This window comes from Pipistrellus hanaki, assembly GCF_964339955.1.
Source record: "Pipistrellus hanaki genome assembly, chromosome: 16".
In the NCBI taxonomy this organism is placed as follows: Eukaryota; Metazoa; Chordata; class Mammalia; order Chiroptera; family Vespertilionidae; genus Pipistrellus; species Pipistrellus hanaki.
Window position 1 is genome coordinate 34,796,979 of NC_140518.1, and position 20,122 is coordinate 34,817,100.

At 38.4% G+C, this 20,122-nt stretch overlaps 1 protein-coding gene across 1 annotated transcript in view; it reads right to left on the bottom strand.

Annotated features, from left to right (window-relative positions):
• Nucleotides 1–20,122, bottom strand: part of UBE2G1 (ubiquitin conjugating enzyme E2 G1) — an 88,516-nt gene that overhangs the window by 9,553 nt on the left and 58,841 nt on the right. The window contains exons 2-3 of the mRNA XM_084863060.1: nucleotides 16,970–17,072; nucleotides 2,917–3,014 (exon numbers count right to left, since the gene is read on the bottom strand). Coding sequence (XP_084719186.1) covers nucleotides 2,917–3,014; nucleotides 16,970–17,072 — 201 coding nt within the window. The remainder of the gene's footprint in view (nucleotides 1–2,916; nucleotides 3,015–16,969; nucleotides 17,073–20,122) is intronic.

The window sequence follows — 20,122 nt, forward strand, 5'->3', positions numbered from 1 at the left end:
TTTAAAATACTATTTAAAATAACTTGGTTATACAGAAGATATATAGGTCTAATTTCCACAGAACCTAGAAATCACAGATCTTACTAAATCAGATTCATCTGAAAAACCCAATCAGAATGTAAGTTATTTTGTACATTTGTGCAAAACTTCAAGATACCAAGCATGTAGATAGATGTTGCCTAGCATTTACATGTAGTAAATACAGCAGGTCCTGGAATACTATACAGCCATAAAAAAAGAAGGATCTCTTACTTTTTGAGACAGCATTGAGGGACCTGGAGAGTATTATGCGAAGAGAAATAAGCCAGTCAGAGAAAGATAATTATCACATAACCTCACTTATATGTGGAATCTAATGAACAAAACAGATCCAGACACATAGAAGCATAGAACAGATGGTCAAATCTCAGAGGAAAAGAAGGGAGTTGAGGGGGTGTGGGAAGCGATCAACCAAAGAACTTGTATGCATATATGCATAACCCATGGACACAGACAATAGGGTGATGGGAGGACTGTGGTGAGGGCAGGCTATAAGGGGTCAATGAGAGGGGGAAAAAGGACATATATAACCTTCAATAATAAATACTAAAAAAATTAAAATAGCCCTAGCTGGTTTGGCTCAGTAGATAGATGTGCAGCAAGAAACAAGAAACTGAGGAGTCCCAGGTTCAATTTCAGCCAAGGGCACATGCCCAGGTTTCAGGCTGGATCTCTAGTGGGGAGTATGCAGGAAGCAGCTAATCAATGATTCTCTCTCATCATCTCTCATCATTTATGTCTCTCTCTCCCTCCCTCCCTCCCTCCCTCTCTCTCTCTCTCTCTCTCCCCCTTCCCCGCCCCCTGCCTTACTCTCTGAAATCAATATACATATACATATATAAATATATATTTTTTTAAATAAGTAAAGGGCACTGTGATTATAAAAAAAAAAAAAAAAGTCTTTTCAACTTTAAGAAGAACCACACACACAAGAAAACACTTGTTCCCACAGCTTTCCTTTTATATTACCTAGGCCACTGCTATCCTTCCTCTTAGCAGAAGAGAAGCACCATTTATTGTGTATATATGTGCTCTAGTTTAATTCTCACAGATAAAGTAAGGCTCAAAGAGGCTCTGCCTAGAATTCTATAGCTACCCTGTTTCCCCGAAAATAAGAGTGTCTTATATTAATTTTTTCTCCCAAAGTTGGGCTAGGTCTCATTTTCAGGGGATGTCTTATCTTTCCATGTGCTAGGTCTTATTTTTGGAGGATGTCTTATTTTCGGGGAAACACAGTAGTCTGGTGTAGCCAACAGTGAGAAGCTTAGTCACATCTTCTCTAGAAAACAGGTGCAAACAGACTGATATTATACATCAAATAATTCAAGTGAAGCACAAAAAACCTGCCAAAAGCCCAGGAAGAAATGAAAGAAATTTCAAAGAAACAAGAGGTGAATGTCATTAATTCATGCATCCATGTTTCATGTAGGACGATTGTTAATGCATTTTTCCACAAATAAATTGTTAGATATTTTTCTCCCTTCTGAACAAAAGTAATTATATGCCTTTTGTAATCACTGCTAGCTCAGATGCTATGAAATATGGTAATTCCCTTGGTTCCCAATAATTTGCTATTTGCCAGTTCTAGTCTCTCATAAGACCCATTTGTTTTGCAAGCCTCTAGGTTCTAATATTTACTCTCTATCCATGCAATAGGCCTTAATTTATTCAATAATCCATACTTTCTCACTTAATTTTGTTTAAACTAATAAATAAGGGTTTTTCTTCCTTGCAACTGAAGAAACCTTGACTAGGAGAAACAAAATGCAGGTTAGTGTAGTAATATAAAAAGACAGCTGATTACAAAATATTGGTAAGTCAACATACTTAGAAAACAAATCCTTGCAAGCTCATACAAAACAAGACCAAAAGTTCAAGGAGATTGTGTATAATAAACATAACTTATCTAGCCTAACCTTTGGTTCACAAGGTGGATTTTAAATGGTAGCACATCTTTGGGTAAAAAAGTCAATAACTCCATTTCACAAACAGCAGTACTGGGATGCTTTCCAAAGATTAAAACATACACTATTTTACCTCATTTGAAGCCCTCAGTCGCCTTATGAAGTAAATAGGACAGCCCTAGCTGGTTTGGCTTAGTGGATAGAGCATCAGCCTGCAGACTGAAGGGTCCCTGGTTCGATTCCGGTCAAGAGCACATGCCTGGTTTGCAACTCTATCCCCAGTAGGGGGCGTGCAGGAGGCAGCCGATCAATGATTTTCATCATTGATGTTTCTATCTCTCTCTCTCCCTTCCTTTCTGAAAAGAGTCGTCCTGCGGACTGAAGGGTCCTGGGTTTGATTCCGGTCAAGGGCATGTACCTTGGTTGCGGGCACATCCCCAGTGGGGGTGTGCAAGAGGCAGCTGATTGATGTTTCTCTCATCGATGTTTCTAACTTTCTATCCTTTTCCCTTCCTCTCTGTAAAAAATCAATATATATTAAAAAAAAAAGAAAAAAAAAAAGCCTAAGACCTAAGAAGAGAAAAAGTAACTACCCAATCCAGGTTTAATTACTTTTGTGCTTTTTATAATAGCCAATGAGTCACCTAATGCCTTGGAAATTATCTCTTCAATTTTAAGAATTCTACTAAGCTGAGTATCATCGTATCTATCACCCACCAAACTTGCCTCTAGTTTGGAACATCTTGAGACTTAAAAGAGCTGAAAACTAAGTAAAAAAAAAATATTTTTCCATATTATCTCTGTTGCTCCTTCTCACCTAAAGAATCTAACGCATGGTCGTGTGCATAACAAATACAATGAACTTAGTACAAAAATTCAAAAGCAATTTCAGAGAACTATATCTTTCTTAATGAACTTGAAAACTTTAGTGACAGGCCATCGTATTTGTAAAAGTAAAAGTAGATACACTTACCATTTGGATGCCAGATTTCTGTAATGAATTTCATTTTAGGAGGCCGGAGGGGATAATCTTTTGGGAAAGTGAGATGAGCCTTAAAAACACCACCTTCACTGGAAAACAAAAACAAATTCTTGCCAATAAGTTCCTGCTTATAAGTAAACAATTATTAAAATGAACATAAAACAAGGATTGACAGCATAAATAAATGAATAATCTGGATTTCAAGCAGACCGTTTACTTACTCTATAAATAACCAGGTTTAAAAACTGTCATACCTACACCACCTTCTTAAACTCTCAAAAAACTAGTAAAACAAAGAGCTCAAAAAAGACATCCAAATCAGATCACATTAATGCTGTGCTACAAATTTTTCTATTACTTCCCACTGCACTTAAAACAAAATTTAGAAGGCTTAACATTGCCTTAGGGTCAAGATGCCAAATTTCTATGTTGATCTCAAATTATCACTCTTTTTTCTGTTCAAGTCAGTTTTCTTTCCATTTTTCAAACACAGTAAGCTCCTTCTCAGCTCAGACTTTATGCACATTTTGTTGTTCCTTGTCTGGGAAGAGATGCATTGATCTTCTATTCATTCACCCACTTATCTCATCATCTAACAAATGATGTGTCAGACACTAGGAGTATATCAATGAACAAAGCATACAGCCGCTCAAGTAATTTATATTTTAGTGACTTTCCAAAGCAGTCTTGTGCAATAGAACATTCTACACATTGAAGATGTTCTATATTTGTGTGGTCCAATATGGTAGCCACCTGCCACTTGAAATATGGCTAGTTAAACAAAGGAACTGAATTTTATTTTATTTTTTTAATATATATTTTATTGATTTTTTTACAGAGATGAAGGGAGAGGGAGAGAGAGTTAAGAACGTCGATGACAGAGAAACATCAATCAGCTGCCTCTAGCACACCCCCTACTGGGGATGTGCCCGCAACCAATGTACATACCCTTGACCAGAATCGAACCTGGGACCTTTCAGTCCGCAGACCGACGCTCTACCACGGAGCCAAACCGGTTTCGGCTGAATTTTAAATTTTATTTAATATTAATAGCCACATTTGGCCAGTGACTGCTGTATCAGTGCAGTTCCAGAGCACTGACATTTACTTTAGCAAATGTCTTTGAAGAATTATCAGAACAATAAAATGAGTTTTATATATTAACAATAAAAAACCATGAGATGAAGTCAACCTTACAGGGCAAAAATGACTAAGTCCTGCCTTGTGTCTTTGGTACCACCTGTCTCTTCTGTTTGAAATACCAGTGTCTCCTTGTCATTCAGAACTCAGCTTAAATGTTACCTCTTGAGAAAAATTTTACTTGACTACCCAATTTTAACAAGCTACCATGTCCCTTTATTTGCTGCAACAGCAATTCACATATCAAATTCTTTTACTGTTCAATATACACACTATTATGTGATTGTGTTTGTTTTACATCAGTGAGAAATAGAATTCTCAGCTCATTAAATGGTCTTCATTCACAGAACAAATATACATTGATCATCTACTTATGCGAGACACTATTTTATGTAACAGAGCAAGACATTCAAGAGTTCTGGTTTCATGGCATTTACCATTATAGTGGCAGAGGAAAATACAAAAAAAATCAGTAATAAGTATTGAAATAATATGAGAAATCTATTATTAAGTTAAAAAACACACAAATATCTACTGGATAAACCCATCTATCTTTATTTATTTTTTATTTCTTTTACAGAGAGGAAGGGAAAGGCAGAGTTAAAAACATCAATGAGAAACATTGATCAGCTGCCTCCTGCACACCTCCTACTGGGGATGTGCCTGCAATCAAGGTACATGCTCTTGACCGGGATCGAACCTGGGACAATTCAATCCACAGGCAGACGCTCTATTCACTGAGCCAAACCAATTAGGGCCCATCTGTCTTTAAAAGATAAAAAATGGGGGTATGTTTACATGAAACATGACATAAATACATTAACAATGGTTAACTCTGGAGCACAGGATTATGGAATCTTTTACTTTCTGTTACGGACTTTTCAGTAGAACTTCACTTTTTAACCACAGCAAGTATTCATTTTTATCACCTTTCTCTGGTCATAAAAGCAAAATTGGGGAGAGGGTAATAAAAGAGAGATAGATCATTACTACCAAGTAGTCCTGAACACTTAGCAAATGCCACTCACTGGACTCCAAGAATAAAAAGTAACTTTAGTAATACAATTTTGGTAAAAGCAATAAGAAAAGGCAGAAAGTAAGAATAAAGTGGTAAAGCACAAGCATTATAAACAGGATAATTTGAGTTTAAAAGTTAAAGAAGCCGGGACCGGTTTGGCTCAAGTGGATAGAGCGTCGGCCTGGGGACTGAAAGGTCCCGGGTTTGATTCCGGTCAAGGGCATGTACCTTGGTTGCGGGCGCATCCCCAGTAGGGGGTGTGCAAGAGCAGCTGATCGATGATTCTCTCTCTTCGATGTTTCTAACTCTCTATCCCTCTCTCTTCCTCTCTGTGAAAAATCAATAAAATATATTTAAAAAAAAAAAAAAAAAAAAAAGTTAAAGAAGATGGTAACTTGCCCTGGATGGCATTGCTCAGTGGTTAGTGTCAGCCCAAGCACCAAAGGGTTGAGGGGTCGATTCCAGGTCAAGAGCATATACCTGGGTTGCAGATTCAATCCCACGTGGGAAGTAGCCAACTGATGTGTGTTTCTCTCACATCAGTGTCTCCCTTCTCCTCACCCCTCCAAGTCTCACCCTTTCACTCTCTAAAAGTCAATGAAAACAATATTCCTAATAATGACTTTTTAAGAAGATGAGAAATAATACAAATGAAAGGCTTTAAAAGAGAGGGATGAGGGCCAATTTTTTTTTAAGTAAATGGGAGAAAGACTAAAAAAAGAATAAATAAAAAAAAGTAGAATAAGTGTCTAACAACAACAATAAAAAACATCTTTTCCTTCTGCATAGGAAAAACAAAAAACAAAAACAGAAAGAACGCAGTACATACAGATAGATATCCAGAGGCAGAAAGAAAGAAAGAAAAATGACATATTTTATGCCTGCCTTGCTGGCCTTAATTTTCATAATTTGTAAGATTATGTACTGAAGAGGAGAAAAACGTGAAGATGAGAAAAATGGTAACTAGAGTATCTGTCATGAAGAATGCATTACACTGATAAAGAGATACTTCTTATTTTCTCAGCCTATGTTACCCCAACTGTATAGGACAGTGCCAAAACTGGCCTTAGAACATAATTATATTAACTAGTTTTTCAAGATGGGGCTATAAACCATTAAAGTGAGTCATAACCAGTTTTCTTCTTAAATAAATAAGAAGTAGAATAGAAAACAAAGGTGCTTAGCACAAGTAATTTGTTTCAGTTATATAATCTACATACATGTTTCTATTCATTAAGACACTAAAGTGTACATCTAAGTATACATTGGGTCACAATGTAAATTATTCCTGATTATGGGTTACGGTATTAAAAAAAAAAAAAAAAAAGGTTTGAAAGCCATAATTTCAGAAAACAGTCAAGAATCATTGCCACAAAGCCCAAGCACTTTATTCTACTGATGAGGCTAATCCTCAATATTCAGTTAGCTTTTCCTTAAATTTCGATTCGTTAGATCCTCTTAAAAGCTTTCTATTAGCTGATTGGAATTCCTATCATAAAAAACTACCTAATCTCATTGTTTTCTATCAAATCTAATTAACAGGATTATCCTAAAACATTTAAAGCGCAGATTTTTTTTAACTCTGTCTGCAATGTCCTTACCCATCCTGAACCAACCATGCTATTCCTTATAGTTTTTCTCCTATAGGTGGATTCCTTAACATCTTCTTTACCTATGAACATTTTTTTGTGTGTTTTTAAGTCTTGCTTAGTAGTCCCCATTTGTTGGTACAAGCTTCTAGTGATCAGCTAAATTAGCAAAGAGGAACTCAAAAGACCCACAGGATATAAAACAGCCTAACTAATAAGAGTAATATGCAAACTGACCATCACTCCAAGATGGCCGCCCCCATGTGGACACAAGATGGCTGCCACAGATGGCCTTCAGGGTAGGGCAGTTGTGGGCAGTTAGGGGTGACCAGGCCAGCAGAGAAGGGCAGTTAGGGGTGACCAGGCCAGTAGAGGAGGGCAGTTGGGGGAAGACCAGACTGGCAGAGGAAGGCAGTAGGGGGAGACAAGGACTGCAGGGGAGGGCAGTTGTGGGTGATCAGGCCAGCAGGGAGGGCAGTTAGGGGTGACTGGGCCAGCAGAGGAGGGCAGTTATGGGTGACCAGGCCAGCAGGGAAAGGCAGTTAGGGGCAATCAGGCTTCTGGGGAGTGGTTAGGGGGTGATCAGGCTTCTGGGGAGTGGTTATGGGGTGATCAGGCTGGCAGGCAGAAGCAGTTAGGGGAAATCAGGCAGAGGCAGGCAAGTGGTTGGGAGCCATCAGTCCTGGATTGTGAGAGGGACCCCAGATTGGAGAGGGTGCAGGCTGAGCTGAGGAACACCACCCTTACCCTGTGCACTAATTTTGTGCAACAGGCCTCTAGTTGTAGAATAAATATCAACAGGTCACATGTTCACTGTTTTTCAAATATATAGGGATGCTACAGTGATGAGCAAATTCAAACTTAATTAAAAAGCATCAATGAATTAAAGATATCTTCTCTTCCATTATATATTATCTTCATTACAGATATTATTGGCATGATGTTGAAAAGAAGTGTATAATACAGCCGGTGTGGCTCAGTGGTTGATCATCAACCCATGAATCAGTGGGTTAAGGTTCAATTCCGGTCAGGACACATGCCCGGGTTGAGGGCTTGATCCCCAGTAGGAGACGTGCAGGAGGCAGCTCATCAACAATTCTCTCTGATCATTGATGTTTGTATCAATCTCCCCCTCCAAAATCAATTTAAAAAAAAAATTTTTTTTGAAGGTATGCAACCGAGAATTCCCCATTTGAAAAGGTTGAGAAACCTAGGTCTAGTTCAAGTTTGTTCTAGGACACCTGTCTTACTGTTTTTGTATTAAATTATAAAAATCTTACAAGGATCAGAGACCCTATCATTCGGCTTTGTCAGATCCTACAGTTCTGCTATACTTACTAAACAATTCCTATCATAGAATGATAAACTGGCCAAAACCGGTTTGGCTCCATGGATAGAGCGTCGGCCTGTGGACTGAAAGGTCCCAGGTTCGATTCTGGTCAAGGGCATGTTCCTTGGTTGCAGGCTCAACCCCAGTAGGGGGTGTACAGGAGGCAGCTGATCAATGATTCCCTCTCATCGATGTTTCTGACTCTCTATCCCTCTCCCTCTCTGTAAAAAAAAAAAATTAATAAAATATATATATTTTTTAAAATTATAAACCATTTGCTGTCATATGAAATTTTACTCAACATTGTACTCATCTTGATACTTATCTCTTGTTCATTTAGTTTATCTGCCACATTCCACAGTTTATCCATTACAATTATAAGACATCTGATTGCTTCCAATTATTTTGCTACTGCAAGCAACATAACACTGAACAATCCAAACACTTCCTAGGCATAGGGATTCTACCCTAGAAATAAAACTGTTAAGACAATGTTTAAGTAATTGTTTAATCACACAACTAATAAAAATGGTAGAGTCAGGGAACTAAACAAAGATAGTCCCCAAAGCCTATGTTCTTAAGCATTGAATGATAAATGGTATGGCATATCCAGTGATCCATCAATTTCTGAGGAATACATGTATGAGATTCATTCCCTCCAAAAATGCATTACAGAACATATGGCTTGTGACTCTGTCTTAAAACAATAAAAAAAAATTGTTACTGTAAAAGAATATTAATCAAAGTTTGGTTAGCTATCTCTTTATTTTCTATATTGTCTCAAGGTAAGGCAATACTACAAAATACAGCCCAGCAGCATGGCTCAGTGGTTAAGCGTTGACCTATGAACCAGGAGGTCACAGTTGGATTCCCAGTAAGGGCACATGCCTGGGTTGCCAGCTTGATCCCCAGTGGGGGCATGCAGGAGTCAGCTGATCAATAATTCTCTCTCATTGATGCTTCTCTCTTTCCCTCTCCCTTCCTCTCTAAAATCAGTAAAATATACTTTAAAAAAAAAAAAATACATATAATCTTAAGATTCTCCCATTTTTCATTGCCAGTAGTATGAAATAAAGCAGCATACAACTTGAACAGAGTAGCCATCACTGATGAAAGAAAAAGAGAGTAAGAGATAAAAAGAAGTTGTACATTCACCATTTACCAATATAAATTTAAACATATATTTTACACACTGCTATCCAGGTGTCCAAGACTTTCTTAAAAACCCACTGCCACTCCTACCTGAATTTTTCATTTCTCTGGTTATGAGTAGCTATCCACTACTTTACAATCTATGTAAAGAAGTGGTATACTTATGCATTACTTTATTTGAAACTGATAGCTGCCATAAATATTAATTTAGCCATTATATTTATCTTTACAGTCTTGAATCTTTATTACTTCTCTATTAATCTTTCTAGTGCTGTTAAGAATCAATTCTTGAGGCTGTCTTTATGAAAGAGATTCTGAAACTTGTGTGATATACCTATTGTTTTCATACAACTGACTGTAAGTAGTGGGCCATAAATGGTATGGCATAGCCAGTGATCCATCTGCCCTCTAGTGACTAAATGAAGTATGGACTGCCCTCTAGTGACTAAATGAAGGCTAATGCTGCCACCATGAAATATCACACTAGCTTTTAAAAAATTTTAGTACCCTATTCTTTTATTATTACACTAGATACCCGGTGCGGTCTCTAGGCCTGGCCAGCAATCGAAACATGAGAGTCTGGCGTAAAAGGGCAGGTCCCAGCTGGCCCATGGCGCCTGAGTCCCCACGTGGAGATGCACTGAGTGCAGCTGGATGCCATGGGACAAGGTGCAGCGTGGGCCTCTGGGCGGCCCAGCAGCACCACACGGAAGCCAGGTGGGCAGCGCACTCTCTCCCGGCCAGCCTCGCAGACTGGCTCCTGAGTGAACCCACAGGAGCCTAACCAGCCGCTGTGGTCCAGTGGCTGCAGCCCAACTCCTCCCAAGTGGTGTGTTGCAAGCCCTGGCATCCTGGGGGAGGGTAGCATTGCATCTCCATCCCTGTCACCCCTGCCCCCAGGTAGCCTGCGAGAGGTCACAGTGTATTGCTGATAACTGCCATGTTCCCCCTGGTGGTCAGTGCACATCATAGCAAGCAGTTGAACTACAGAATGACCACCTGAGGGGACAATTTGCATATTAGGCTTTTATTATATAGGATAAACTATCTAATCGTTAAGTGGTAAATTAATCACTTATGTCTAGGTACCATCTAAGACAACATTAACTTACTTTCAACCCAATATCCCTGCCACCCTGATTCCCACTGTCAGCCCGTTTCTCTTCCTATGCAGTTATTTATACTCAAGGCCTATGTATTCACTTCCAAATCATTCCTCACGCAGCTGAATGATTCCTACCCTATTCACTCCACTGAAGTAACTACCAGAACTCCATGCCCGTTCTATTCCTGATCAGGGCATATTCCCAGATTGGAGCCATGGTCCCGAGTGCAGGGTGTGTGTGAGGTAGTCAATCAATGATTCTCTCTCAACACTGATGTTTCTATCTCTTTCCCCTCCCTTCCTCTCTGAAATCAATACAAATATTTTTAAAAGAACACCCATAATCTCCTTGCTATTAAGTAAATAAACTCTATTAAATACCTAATTTTTGATTCTTGATTTTAGTAGAATTTTATAAAGCTTACTTCTATAAAACCTTTCCTCTCCTTATACCTTTCCTGGCTAATTTCCTCTGCTTTCTCAGTGTCCTACCCTAGGCACATATGCTCTTTCTCTATCCTCTAAAATAGGGGTGTCGAACTCAATCAGAGAAGGGGCCAAAATCTAAAATCCAGCCTAAATCGCGGGCCGAATGGTTTACTGAACAGTCATAAACTGACAATGTCATAAACTGACAGCGGAGTGCAGTGATGACAGCGCGGTGCGGGCCACATTGCAAGGCCTGGCGGGCTGGATTTGGCCCGCGGGCCTTGTGTTTGACACATGTGCTCTAAAACAAAGATTGCTGATCTCTCTATTTCAAGCAGCCATGAGAAACCCTCAAACTCCTCAAAATTTGTCTATAACATATTTATATTATAGACAATTTTTTAAAATAACATTGTTAAAGTATATTGTTGTTGCAGAAATACAAATAAACAAGAAAAACAAAACCCATATTCCTGAAATTTTAATACTTAGTAACTCAATGTACATTTTTAAATGTAAATTTAACTGGTACCTCCTGATGCAAAATTTTTCAATGGCTAGGCTTTGTCCTTAGGGCAAAAGATAAATTTAAACTCTTTAATACTTTTTGTAAATTTCATCTAGCCTTCGATTCCCTGTCCAACCTCGTTTCTTAAAATTCTTTATAATCATTTTACTCAGTTTCCATATCCTTACTTATTCCATGCCTTTCTTCTAGGCCCTATGTATACAGTTCTCCCTATGAAATGCTTAATCCCTAGCTCCCTTCAATTTATCCCTACCACTCACTGTTATTGCCAGAATATCTGTCTAGTTAATTTTTACCTTGTTGTTGACAGTCCCAAATCTCTTCCATCCAAGAATAATTAATCTAAACCAGATGTGGCAATCTCATTCATTTTGCCAATTACTGGTTAAAGAATGGCAAGCCACTCAATTCTGACAATGAGACAAGAAGCAGAGTCTACTGAAGAAAGTACCTTCTCTTATTTCCTTGGGTAATATTCTCAAATGCTCGAAACTGCTGTAACCATTTTGTATTGGGACAACAAATTATTCAAAGTATTCTAAGCCAGTTAAAATCAGATTTCTGTTACTTGGAGCCAAAATGCTTAGTAACTAATACAGTTATTAACTCTTCATTTCCCATTTTGGACATCTTTTCCTCTGGGAAAAGTTCCTGGCACATTCAAAACCTGCCATGTTCCCAATGATTTCTCATAAATACCCAGTGATTATCTGCACCATACCTAACACCAAAGTGTATAAAGTATAACCTCTTCGGGAACAGTGACTATTAACTAATTCAAGGTCATGTTCCCATCTGATATAAGAGTACTCAAAAAAAAAATCTGAGAACTAAATAAGTAAGTAGTGTAAATGCCAGTATAATACTTTATTTTTTACAACCATTCAAAATAGGACATTGCCAAAAGGGTTAGCCTAAACTTAATGTATCTTAAACCTCTTTTTTGAGGGATTTATGGTAAAAACAATCTTATAATTTCCAGTACGTTAATTATAAAAAAAGATCATTAATAAAAAGAAATCAGATCCGGGTAATTTTAAATGATTATTATGTCTGTCAATTGCATTAAGGCTTCATTACTCACAAGAGGCTCAAATTCTCATGGCACTGAGGTCAAATTATGTAGCCCAGCTGCAGTGCTCTCATCAGGATGGGACAGTGTGGAAGTGGCCATCAACAGACTCATCAGTAGGTCCATACTCCAAAGTAGCTCCAACAAATACTTCTGCTATGCACATTTCGTATCAAGCAGCCACTACTTTTTAAATGTATATTGAAGGCCAGAAATAGGTTTGTATTGGTGGAAATAATGGTGTGTATAGTACAATAACTATTAAAAAGAGGCTCTCTTTGGTGAAACTAAAAGTATACAAAATACATGGACCAGCTAATAATATTCAGAGACAATTGCATGAAAAAAGAATTCTGTGAGGTCCTTAGAGATGGAGCTCAAGTCTAGATGCCTAACCAAGCCTCTATATCAGGGTTGGAGAAGTACAGCATGTTGGCCATGTTAAGAACTTTGAGAAATCATTTGGCCAGGCCCTGCCAAGGCTTTAAATTAAATGTTTGACAGACTACAGCAGGATAATTTTTAAGTTGATAATTTTGTATGGCCTACAATTATGTTATAAATATGGTCCTTGGTAGAAAAAAGGTTCCCCACCCTGCTCTATATAGAAAATATCAGTTTAGAGGAATTTTTCTCATTATTTCATATTAACTGTAAGAGTAATAAGATTCTATCACTGAAATATTGCTGTATAAACCTTCATGCAATGTGTTTTGATTGCAAAATCTAGAAAAGACCTGAATTTCATCAGGTTCATAAACCAGATATCTGTATAAAATTTGGTTAATAAATGAGCTTTCAAGGAGATCCAAGATCATGACGTAGGTAAACATCTAAACTTAGGCAGTGCACAACCATTTCAAAACTACAACTAAAAGACAAAACTTCTTTCATCCAGAACCATGGGAAAACTGGCTGAGTGGAAATTCTACAACTAGAAAAAAGAACAATCAGGACACAGCGCTGAAAAACTGAGGAACGGGGATGCACGAGCGCCATTCGGGCTGGCGGTGGACCCCAGCTGGAGGAAGACGTTGCTTTCTTCAACCCGAAGAGAGACAAGCTACCGATCTCTCTGAAATCCAGTTTCTGGGGAGAAGCTGAACTGTCTGCCATCAGGCTGGAAAGTGAGGGTGGCTTGCTTGCAGAGCTACATGCAAAAATAGTTGTTTGCTGTGCTGGGGTGGGAGATGCAGAGACTCAGTCAGAGAGCAGAGAAGGCTCATAGCCAGCCATTGCTATTTGCCACGCCCTGGCCTAGTGACACCCTGAGACTCCGCCCTCCACAATCTACAAACACACCCAAGCTCCAAAGAGTGGCTTTTGCATATGAATGGCCTTCTCTGTTTTAGTTTAGCCTAGCAAACTTGCAACCCAGTGCAAACAGCTCCAAAGCCTCCAAGCTCCAAGCAGGAAAGAGAGGACTGTGTTTCTCACTGTAACTCCTGCGAGACAGTAGCTGAATCGCACCCCATTGGAGACCCAGAAGTCAGTGTACCTAATGGTCAGTATAGGACACCAGATTTCAACTCCTCACATCCATAAGTGACACATTTGGGAGGCGGAATCAGTGAGCACCAAAGCCCCACTGAAGCAAATCCTGCTCGATAAGCGTGTCTCCAGCACAGCAGTTCTTCCATTATAGACACAGTGGGTCCTCACAGCTAATTGGCCTGGAGGTCAGTTCCTCCCAGTGTACCAACAGCAATTAAGGCTTAACTACAGCAAGACTTTGCACTCAGCCCACAAAGGGGTATACCAAGAGTGACCACCTCGGGTGATTGGGGAAGCTGAGCTACTGGCCCCTTTAGGTCACCGACCACACAAACCCACTCCATCAACACAGGGAGGAAGCCAAAATGCGGAGGCACAGAAGGATGTCACGAATGGGAGAGATAGAGGAAAGTAAACTACTGGATGACACAGAGTTCAGAATCACATTTATAAGATTATTTAAGAATCTTCTAAAAACTGCTGAGAAACTTGAAGAGACCTTCAAGGACCTTATAATGAGAATATCAAAAAAATGGAAAAGGACCAGTCAGAAATTAAGCATACACTGTCTGAAATAAAGAATATACAGAAACTCACCTGTAGATCAAAGTACCCCAAGAGTCAAACCAAAATTCTGGAATATGAGGAAACAAAAAACACCCAACCAGAGAGTCAGAAAGAAAGAAGAATCCAAAAGTGTGAGGATAGTGTAAGGAGTCTCTGGAATGGCTTTAAGTGTACCAACATCCGGATTTTTGGCGTGCCAGAAGAAGAGAGAGAGAGCAGGATAATGAAGTCCCATTGGAAGAAATAATGACCGAAAACTTTCCCTACCTGGTAAAAGAAATAGACTTATAAGTTCAGGAAGTGCACAGAACCCCAAACAAGAAGAATCCAAAGAGGACCACAACAAGACACATCATAATTAAAATGCCAAGGGCAAAAGACAAAGAGAGAATCTTGAAAGCAGCAAGAGAAAAACAGTTAGTTACCTACAAGGGAGTTCCCATATGACTGTCAGCTGATTTCTCAACAGAAACTATGCAGGCCAGAAGGAAGTGGCAAGAAATATTCAAAGTGATGAACAGCATGAACCTACAACCAAGATTACTCTACCTAGCACAGCTATCATTCAGAATTGAAGGTCAGATAAAGAGCTTCACAGACAAGAAAAAGTTAAAGGAGTTCATCACCACAAACCAGGATTACATGAAATGCTGAAGGGTATTCTTTAAGAGGAAGAGCCGAAACTAGTTTGGCTCAGTGGATAGAGCATCGGTCTGCAGACAGAAAGGTTCCAGGTTTGATTCCAGTCAAGGGCATGTACATTGGTTGCGGGCATATCCCCGGTATAGGGTGTGCAGGAGGCAACTGGTTGATGTTTCTCTCTCATCAATGTTTCTAGCTCTCTATCCCTCTCCCTTCTTCTCCGTAAAAAAAAAAAAAAAAAAAAAAAAAAAAAAAATCAATAAAATATATATTTAAAAAGAAGAGGAAGAAGAAAAAGGTAAAGGTAAAAATTATGAACAACAAAAAGACATCAAATATGTACCTACCAACAAGTGAATCTAAAAATCAAGTGAATAAAAAATCTGAAGAACAGGATGGACTGGTGAATATAATAGAATCAGTGACACAGAAAGGGAGTGGACTGACAATTCTCAGGGGGAAGGGGGTCTGAGGGGTGAAAGAAGAGAGAGGACAAAAATATTACACCTATGGATGAAGATAGTGGCGAAGGTAAGGGCATGGGGTGGGGAATCAGGTGGAGAGCTATTTGGGGGGGGGGGGGGGGGAGGAACACCTGTAATAATCTGAACAATAAAGATTTCCTCTGTGTGTGTGTGTGTGTGTGTGTGTGTGTGTGTGTGTATGTAGCTTTCAGCCCTTGCTCGTTTGGCTCAGTGGATAGTGTCGGCCTGAGGACTGAAGGGTCCCAGGTTCAATTCCAGTCAAGGGCATGTACCTTGGTTGCAGGCACATCCCCAGTAGGAGGTGTGCAGGAGGCAGCTGATTGATGTTTCTAACTCTTTATCCCTCTCCCTTCCTCTCTGTTAAAACATATATATAAAATAAAAGGACACTACTTAACCATTAGAAAAAAATGTATGATGCATCCAACCCTTGCCTTAGTACCATCAAGGACCATGGCTGGAAGTGTAATTAGTCCCCCAAGAGACTTAGATCTAGATTTGTCCCTACCATCTCTCAGGTGTATGTCTGTGAGAAGGTCACTGCATTTTCTTCCAACACCTCAACTTCTATAAAAATATGGAGCTTGTACCAGTCAGGTACAAGGTAGTCATGACCCCTCTTACAGAACATTAAATATTAGTAAGTTTAAGTTAGTCTATATATAAACACTTGGGGCAGAAAATAAAACTGTAGACTTCAAATCTAGAAATGTATTACATAAAATATTTAAGAAATTCCATCTCTCTATTGCTCTTTGATAGCAGTACAATCTGTTTTCCATCTTTACATCAGTTAGTAAGAGGTTAATGAAAAATGATTAACTGTAACAGTCACATTTACAAATTGGAAAAAGATGACTGTGAGTTCATTTTAGATAGAGAACACCTTTGTTCTAGCCAATATTCTGTGAGAACCCAATTAGAGAACCACTGAAATTGATATTCTTGAAAGTTCTTTCCAGCCTGCTTAAGACACTTTTGTGTACACTATGCTCTGTATGAAATCTCCCAGACTAATAGTATGCTTTCATTAAATTGATAAAATGTTAAAAATTGTAAATCCTTATCTTTAAAGTTATGTTCCCTTTGGACACAAGGCACAGGAAGCACAAGGGAAGAAAGAAGGAGAAACATTTCAATAAAGAATATCCTTCTCTATTTTGACAAAATAATCCAATTTCTGTAATATAAGTAAAAAAAATATATTACTTATATGTAACCTCACCTTAAAGATAGCTTCTCTGTAATAAATTTATCCCAGGAATAAAAAATATCTGAATTTCTGAAACTCATATATTTAAGAAAGTAACAAGTTTTAGATAGTTTCAGCAGGATACAAAAACCATAGATAGATCATTCCATACAAATGATACTAAATACAGCCATTTAATCTGCTTTTTAAAAAATAATTTTTCATTTCAGTGTGCCAAAATAGTTTATATTTCAATTAATTAAAAGAGCTCCATTTTGATGTCAGTATCATTGTACTTACTAAAGTGTATCTGGAGGACCAATAATAAGGACTTCCCATCGGTAGAGATCATTGTCATCTATTAAACCTGCTGAAAAGCCTTCCACTGGATTTTTGTTGAGTTCTGTGGAGAAAGGAAAATTTGATCAAAACTTTAAAATTGAAGCACATAAATTTCACTCACAGATAAATTACAAAACTTGAATATACACTTTATTAATTCTAAACTATTAAATGAATATAACTGGATTCATTAGCAAAAACCTGATGGCCAAAATATTTCCAACTCTGTTGACACAAGGAGCCAAATGAGCAAAAGCAAACTGCCCAGAAAATCAACTTCTACTGCCCTCTTACTCTACCCTTGTTTCCAACTAGGTTCTTACCATTCTGGGTAGTTCTACAGTGGTGTAGAGTTTGTTAAAATGCAGATATCCAGGCCCATTCACCAGATACTCTGTTTCAGAGGGAAATTATTAAACCAACACTTCTGACAATTCTTATGCCGTGGTCTGTAGGATGCACCTTCAGAGTACCTAACACCAACAGGGTGCCTAATACCTTTTCATTGGAATTTGCTGAGCTTAACCAACTTTCACTTAATATTAATACCTACATATCTATTTGTCAATTCCTCTGTAATCTTGGGGAATATACAGCTGTTCATGTGTGGCCCATCAGGCTCTGAGCTCAGAGAGAACAGAGGCTCGAATGTACCTTGCGTGTGTGTGTGTTAATCCCTCTACTGGCCACAGCTTCCAGTACATAGGAATGACTTAAGAATAATTCCCAGCCCAGTCAATGTGGCTCAGTGGTTGAGCGTCAATCTAGGAATCAGGAGGGGTAACTGTTAGATTACCACTTAAGGGCCCATGCCCAGGTTGTGGGCTCAATCCCCAGTAAGAGGCATGCAGGAAGCAGCAGATCAATGATTCCCTCTCATCACTGATTCTTCTATCCCTCTCCCTTCCACCCCGAAATCAATAAAAATATTAAATAAAAATTTAAAAATAATAATACCCAGCCCTGGCCAGCATGGCTCAGCTCAATGGTTAGAGAGTCAACCTGTGGACTGAGGTTCACTGGTTCAATTCCCAAAGGCATGAACCTGGGCTGCAGGTTTGATCCCCGGTCCCAATAGGGGACCATGCAGAAGGAACCCACTGATGTGTCTCACATCCATGTTTCTCTCTCCCCTTTTCACCCCCTTCCTTCCACTCTCTTTAAAAATCAATGGGAAAAATATCCTAGAGTGAAGATTAAAAAAAAAAAAAAAAAATTACCTGTAGCTTATAACTATGAAATTTTCTCTTCCAGAAAGAGTGGCTGTGGCATTAATGGAGAATGATGGAGACTGGGGACAAGATAAAGGGCAAACTAGTGAAGATTGGGGACACAGGCCAAGAGAGGATCTCAAAACAAATGAGGAGTGCAAGTCTCTACTGTTCCTGGAAACACAGGACTTAGTCAAGTAATTACCTATTGATGGTAGGCATGTAAGAAAAATTTTAACAGCTTTAATGAGGTATAATTTGCATTCTGTGAACTACACATATTTAAATAATTGGATACATATCAATGAATACACCTTTGAAGGTATCACCACAATCATAGTAGTATATAAAATTAAGCACTAGGTATACCAGATAATAATGCAGATTTTGAAATCAAAGAAAACACAATTTCAAGAGAAATATCAAAAGTGCTTTATTCAAAGTAATGTCCATCGCTAGCTACACATTTCCCCCATCTTTAGATAATTTGTGGATTTTATCCCAATAGAACTTCACTTGTTTTGAGGCAAACCATTCAGAGACCCAACTTTCCACTTCTTTGTATGTTTTAAAGTGCTCTTCGGAAAGTGCATGTGCCATTGATTGGAACAAGTGGTCATCTAAAGGAGCAAAGAATGGTTGGTGAATATGGCAGATGAGTTAATACTTCCCAGGCAAGATCTTTTAACGTGTCTTTAACTGGTTTTGAAGTGTATGATGGTGCATCATCATGAAGCAAAATTACTTTGCCGTGTCTTCTGACCCATTCTAGCTGTTTCACGTTCAAAGCGTGGTTCAATTTGATTATTTGTTGTCAGTAGTGATCAGTATTGATGGTTTTACCTGGTTTCAGAAGCTCCTAATACACCACACCTTCCTGATTCCCCCAAACTCAGAGCATTGTCTTCTTTCCAAAGCGATTTGGCCTTGCTTTGGATCAACCTGGATCAACCCATGATTTTGTGCGTTTGGGATTCTCAAAATAAATCTACTTTTCATTGCCAGTCACAATAAAATGCAAAAAAGACTTTCTTTCGTGCTTTTGAAGCAACATTTTACTGATGATTTTTCGGTTTTCCATTGTCTTTCATTCAGTTGATGTGGCACATATTTTCCTTCCTTTAAAATCTTTCCCATCGCTTATAAAAGATTGGAAATTGTTTGCTGAGCAACATTTAATCTTTCTGCAAGTTGTTTTTGAGTTTGACACGCATCTTCATCCAATAATGCTTGCAATTGTTGGTCTTCAAATTTTTTTGATTGATCTAGACATTCTTTGTTTTTTATGTTGAAGTCATCTCTTTTAAAGTGTTTAAACTAGCATTCTCAAGTATCTTGAGATGAAGCATGTTCATCATAAGCTTCCCAAAGTAGTCAGCAGCACTTTTTTTTTTTTAAATAATGAACTAAAACTTCCCGAAAATGCTTTTTTGGGCCTGATATTCGACAGTTTTAAGCGTAAAAATACCTATGATTTTAACACCTTCGGAAAATTTGATATATAAAATTTTGAAACTCGTCAATATAACCAAATAGCATACATATCAATTCACATATATAAACATATGTAATTCCATCTATTGAAAAAAAAATCCACATTATTAACTGCACACCTAGTATATGTGTGGCTGGTAGGCTCAGACAGGGAGCACTGACAGGCTGAAAATGGGAAGTGGAGAAAAAGCCCACGTAAGAGGAGAGCAGCTCAGAACTTGCTGGGAGTTTGAACAGATTTGTAATTCTCAAAATTCCTGCCATTTTCTTCAAGGAGCTCAGTCTAATGATAAAACTAAGTGTACTACAACTCAAAAGCTATAAAAGACGGAACAAAATATGCTGATAACAGAGAAGAAAATATTGTTTTGAGAAATCAGAGGTGGTGTTATTTCAACTAAAATTT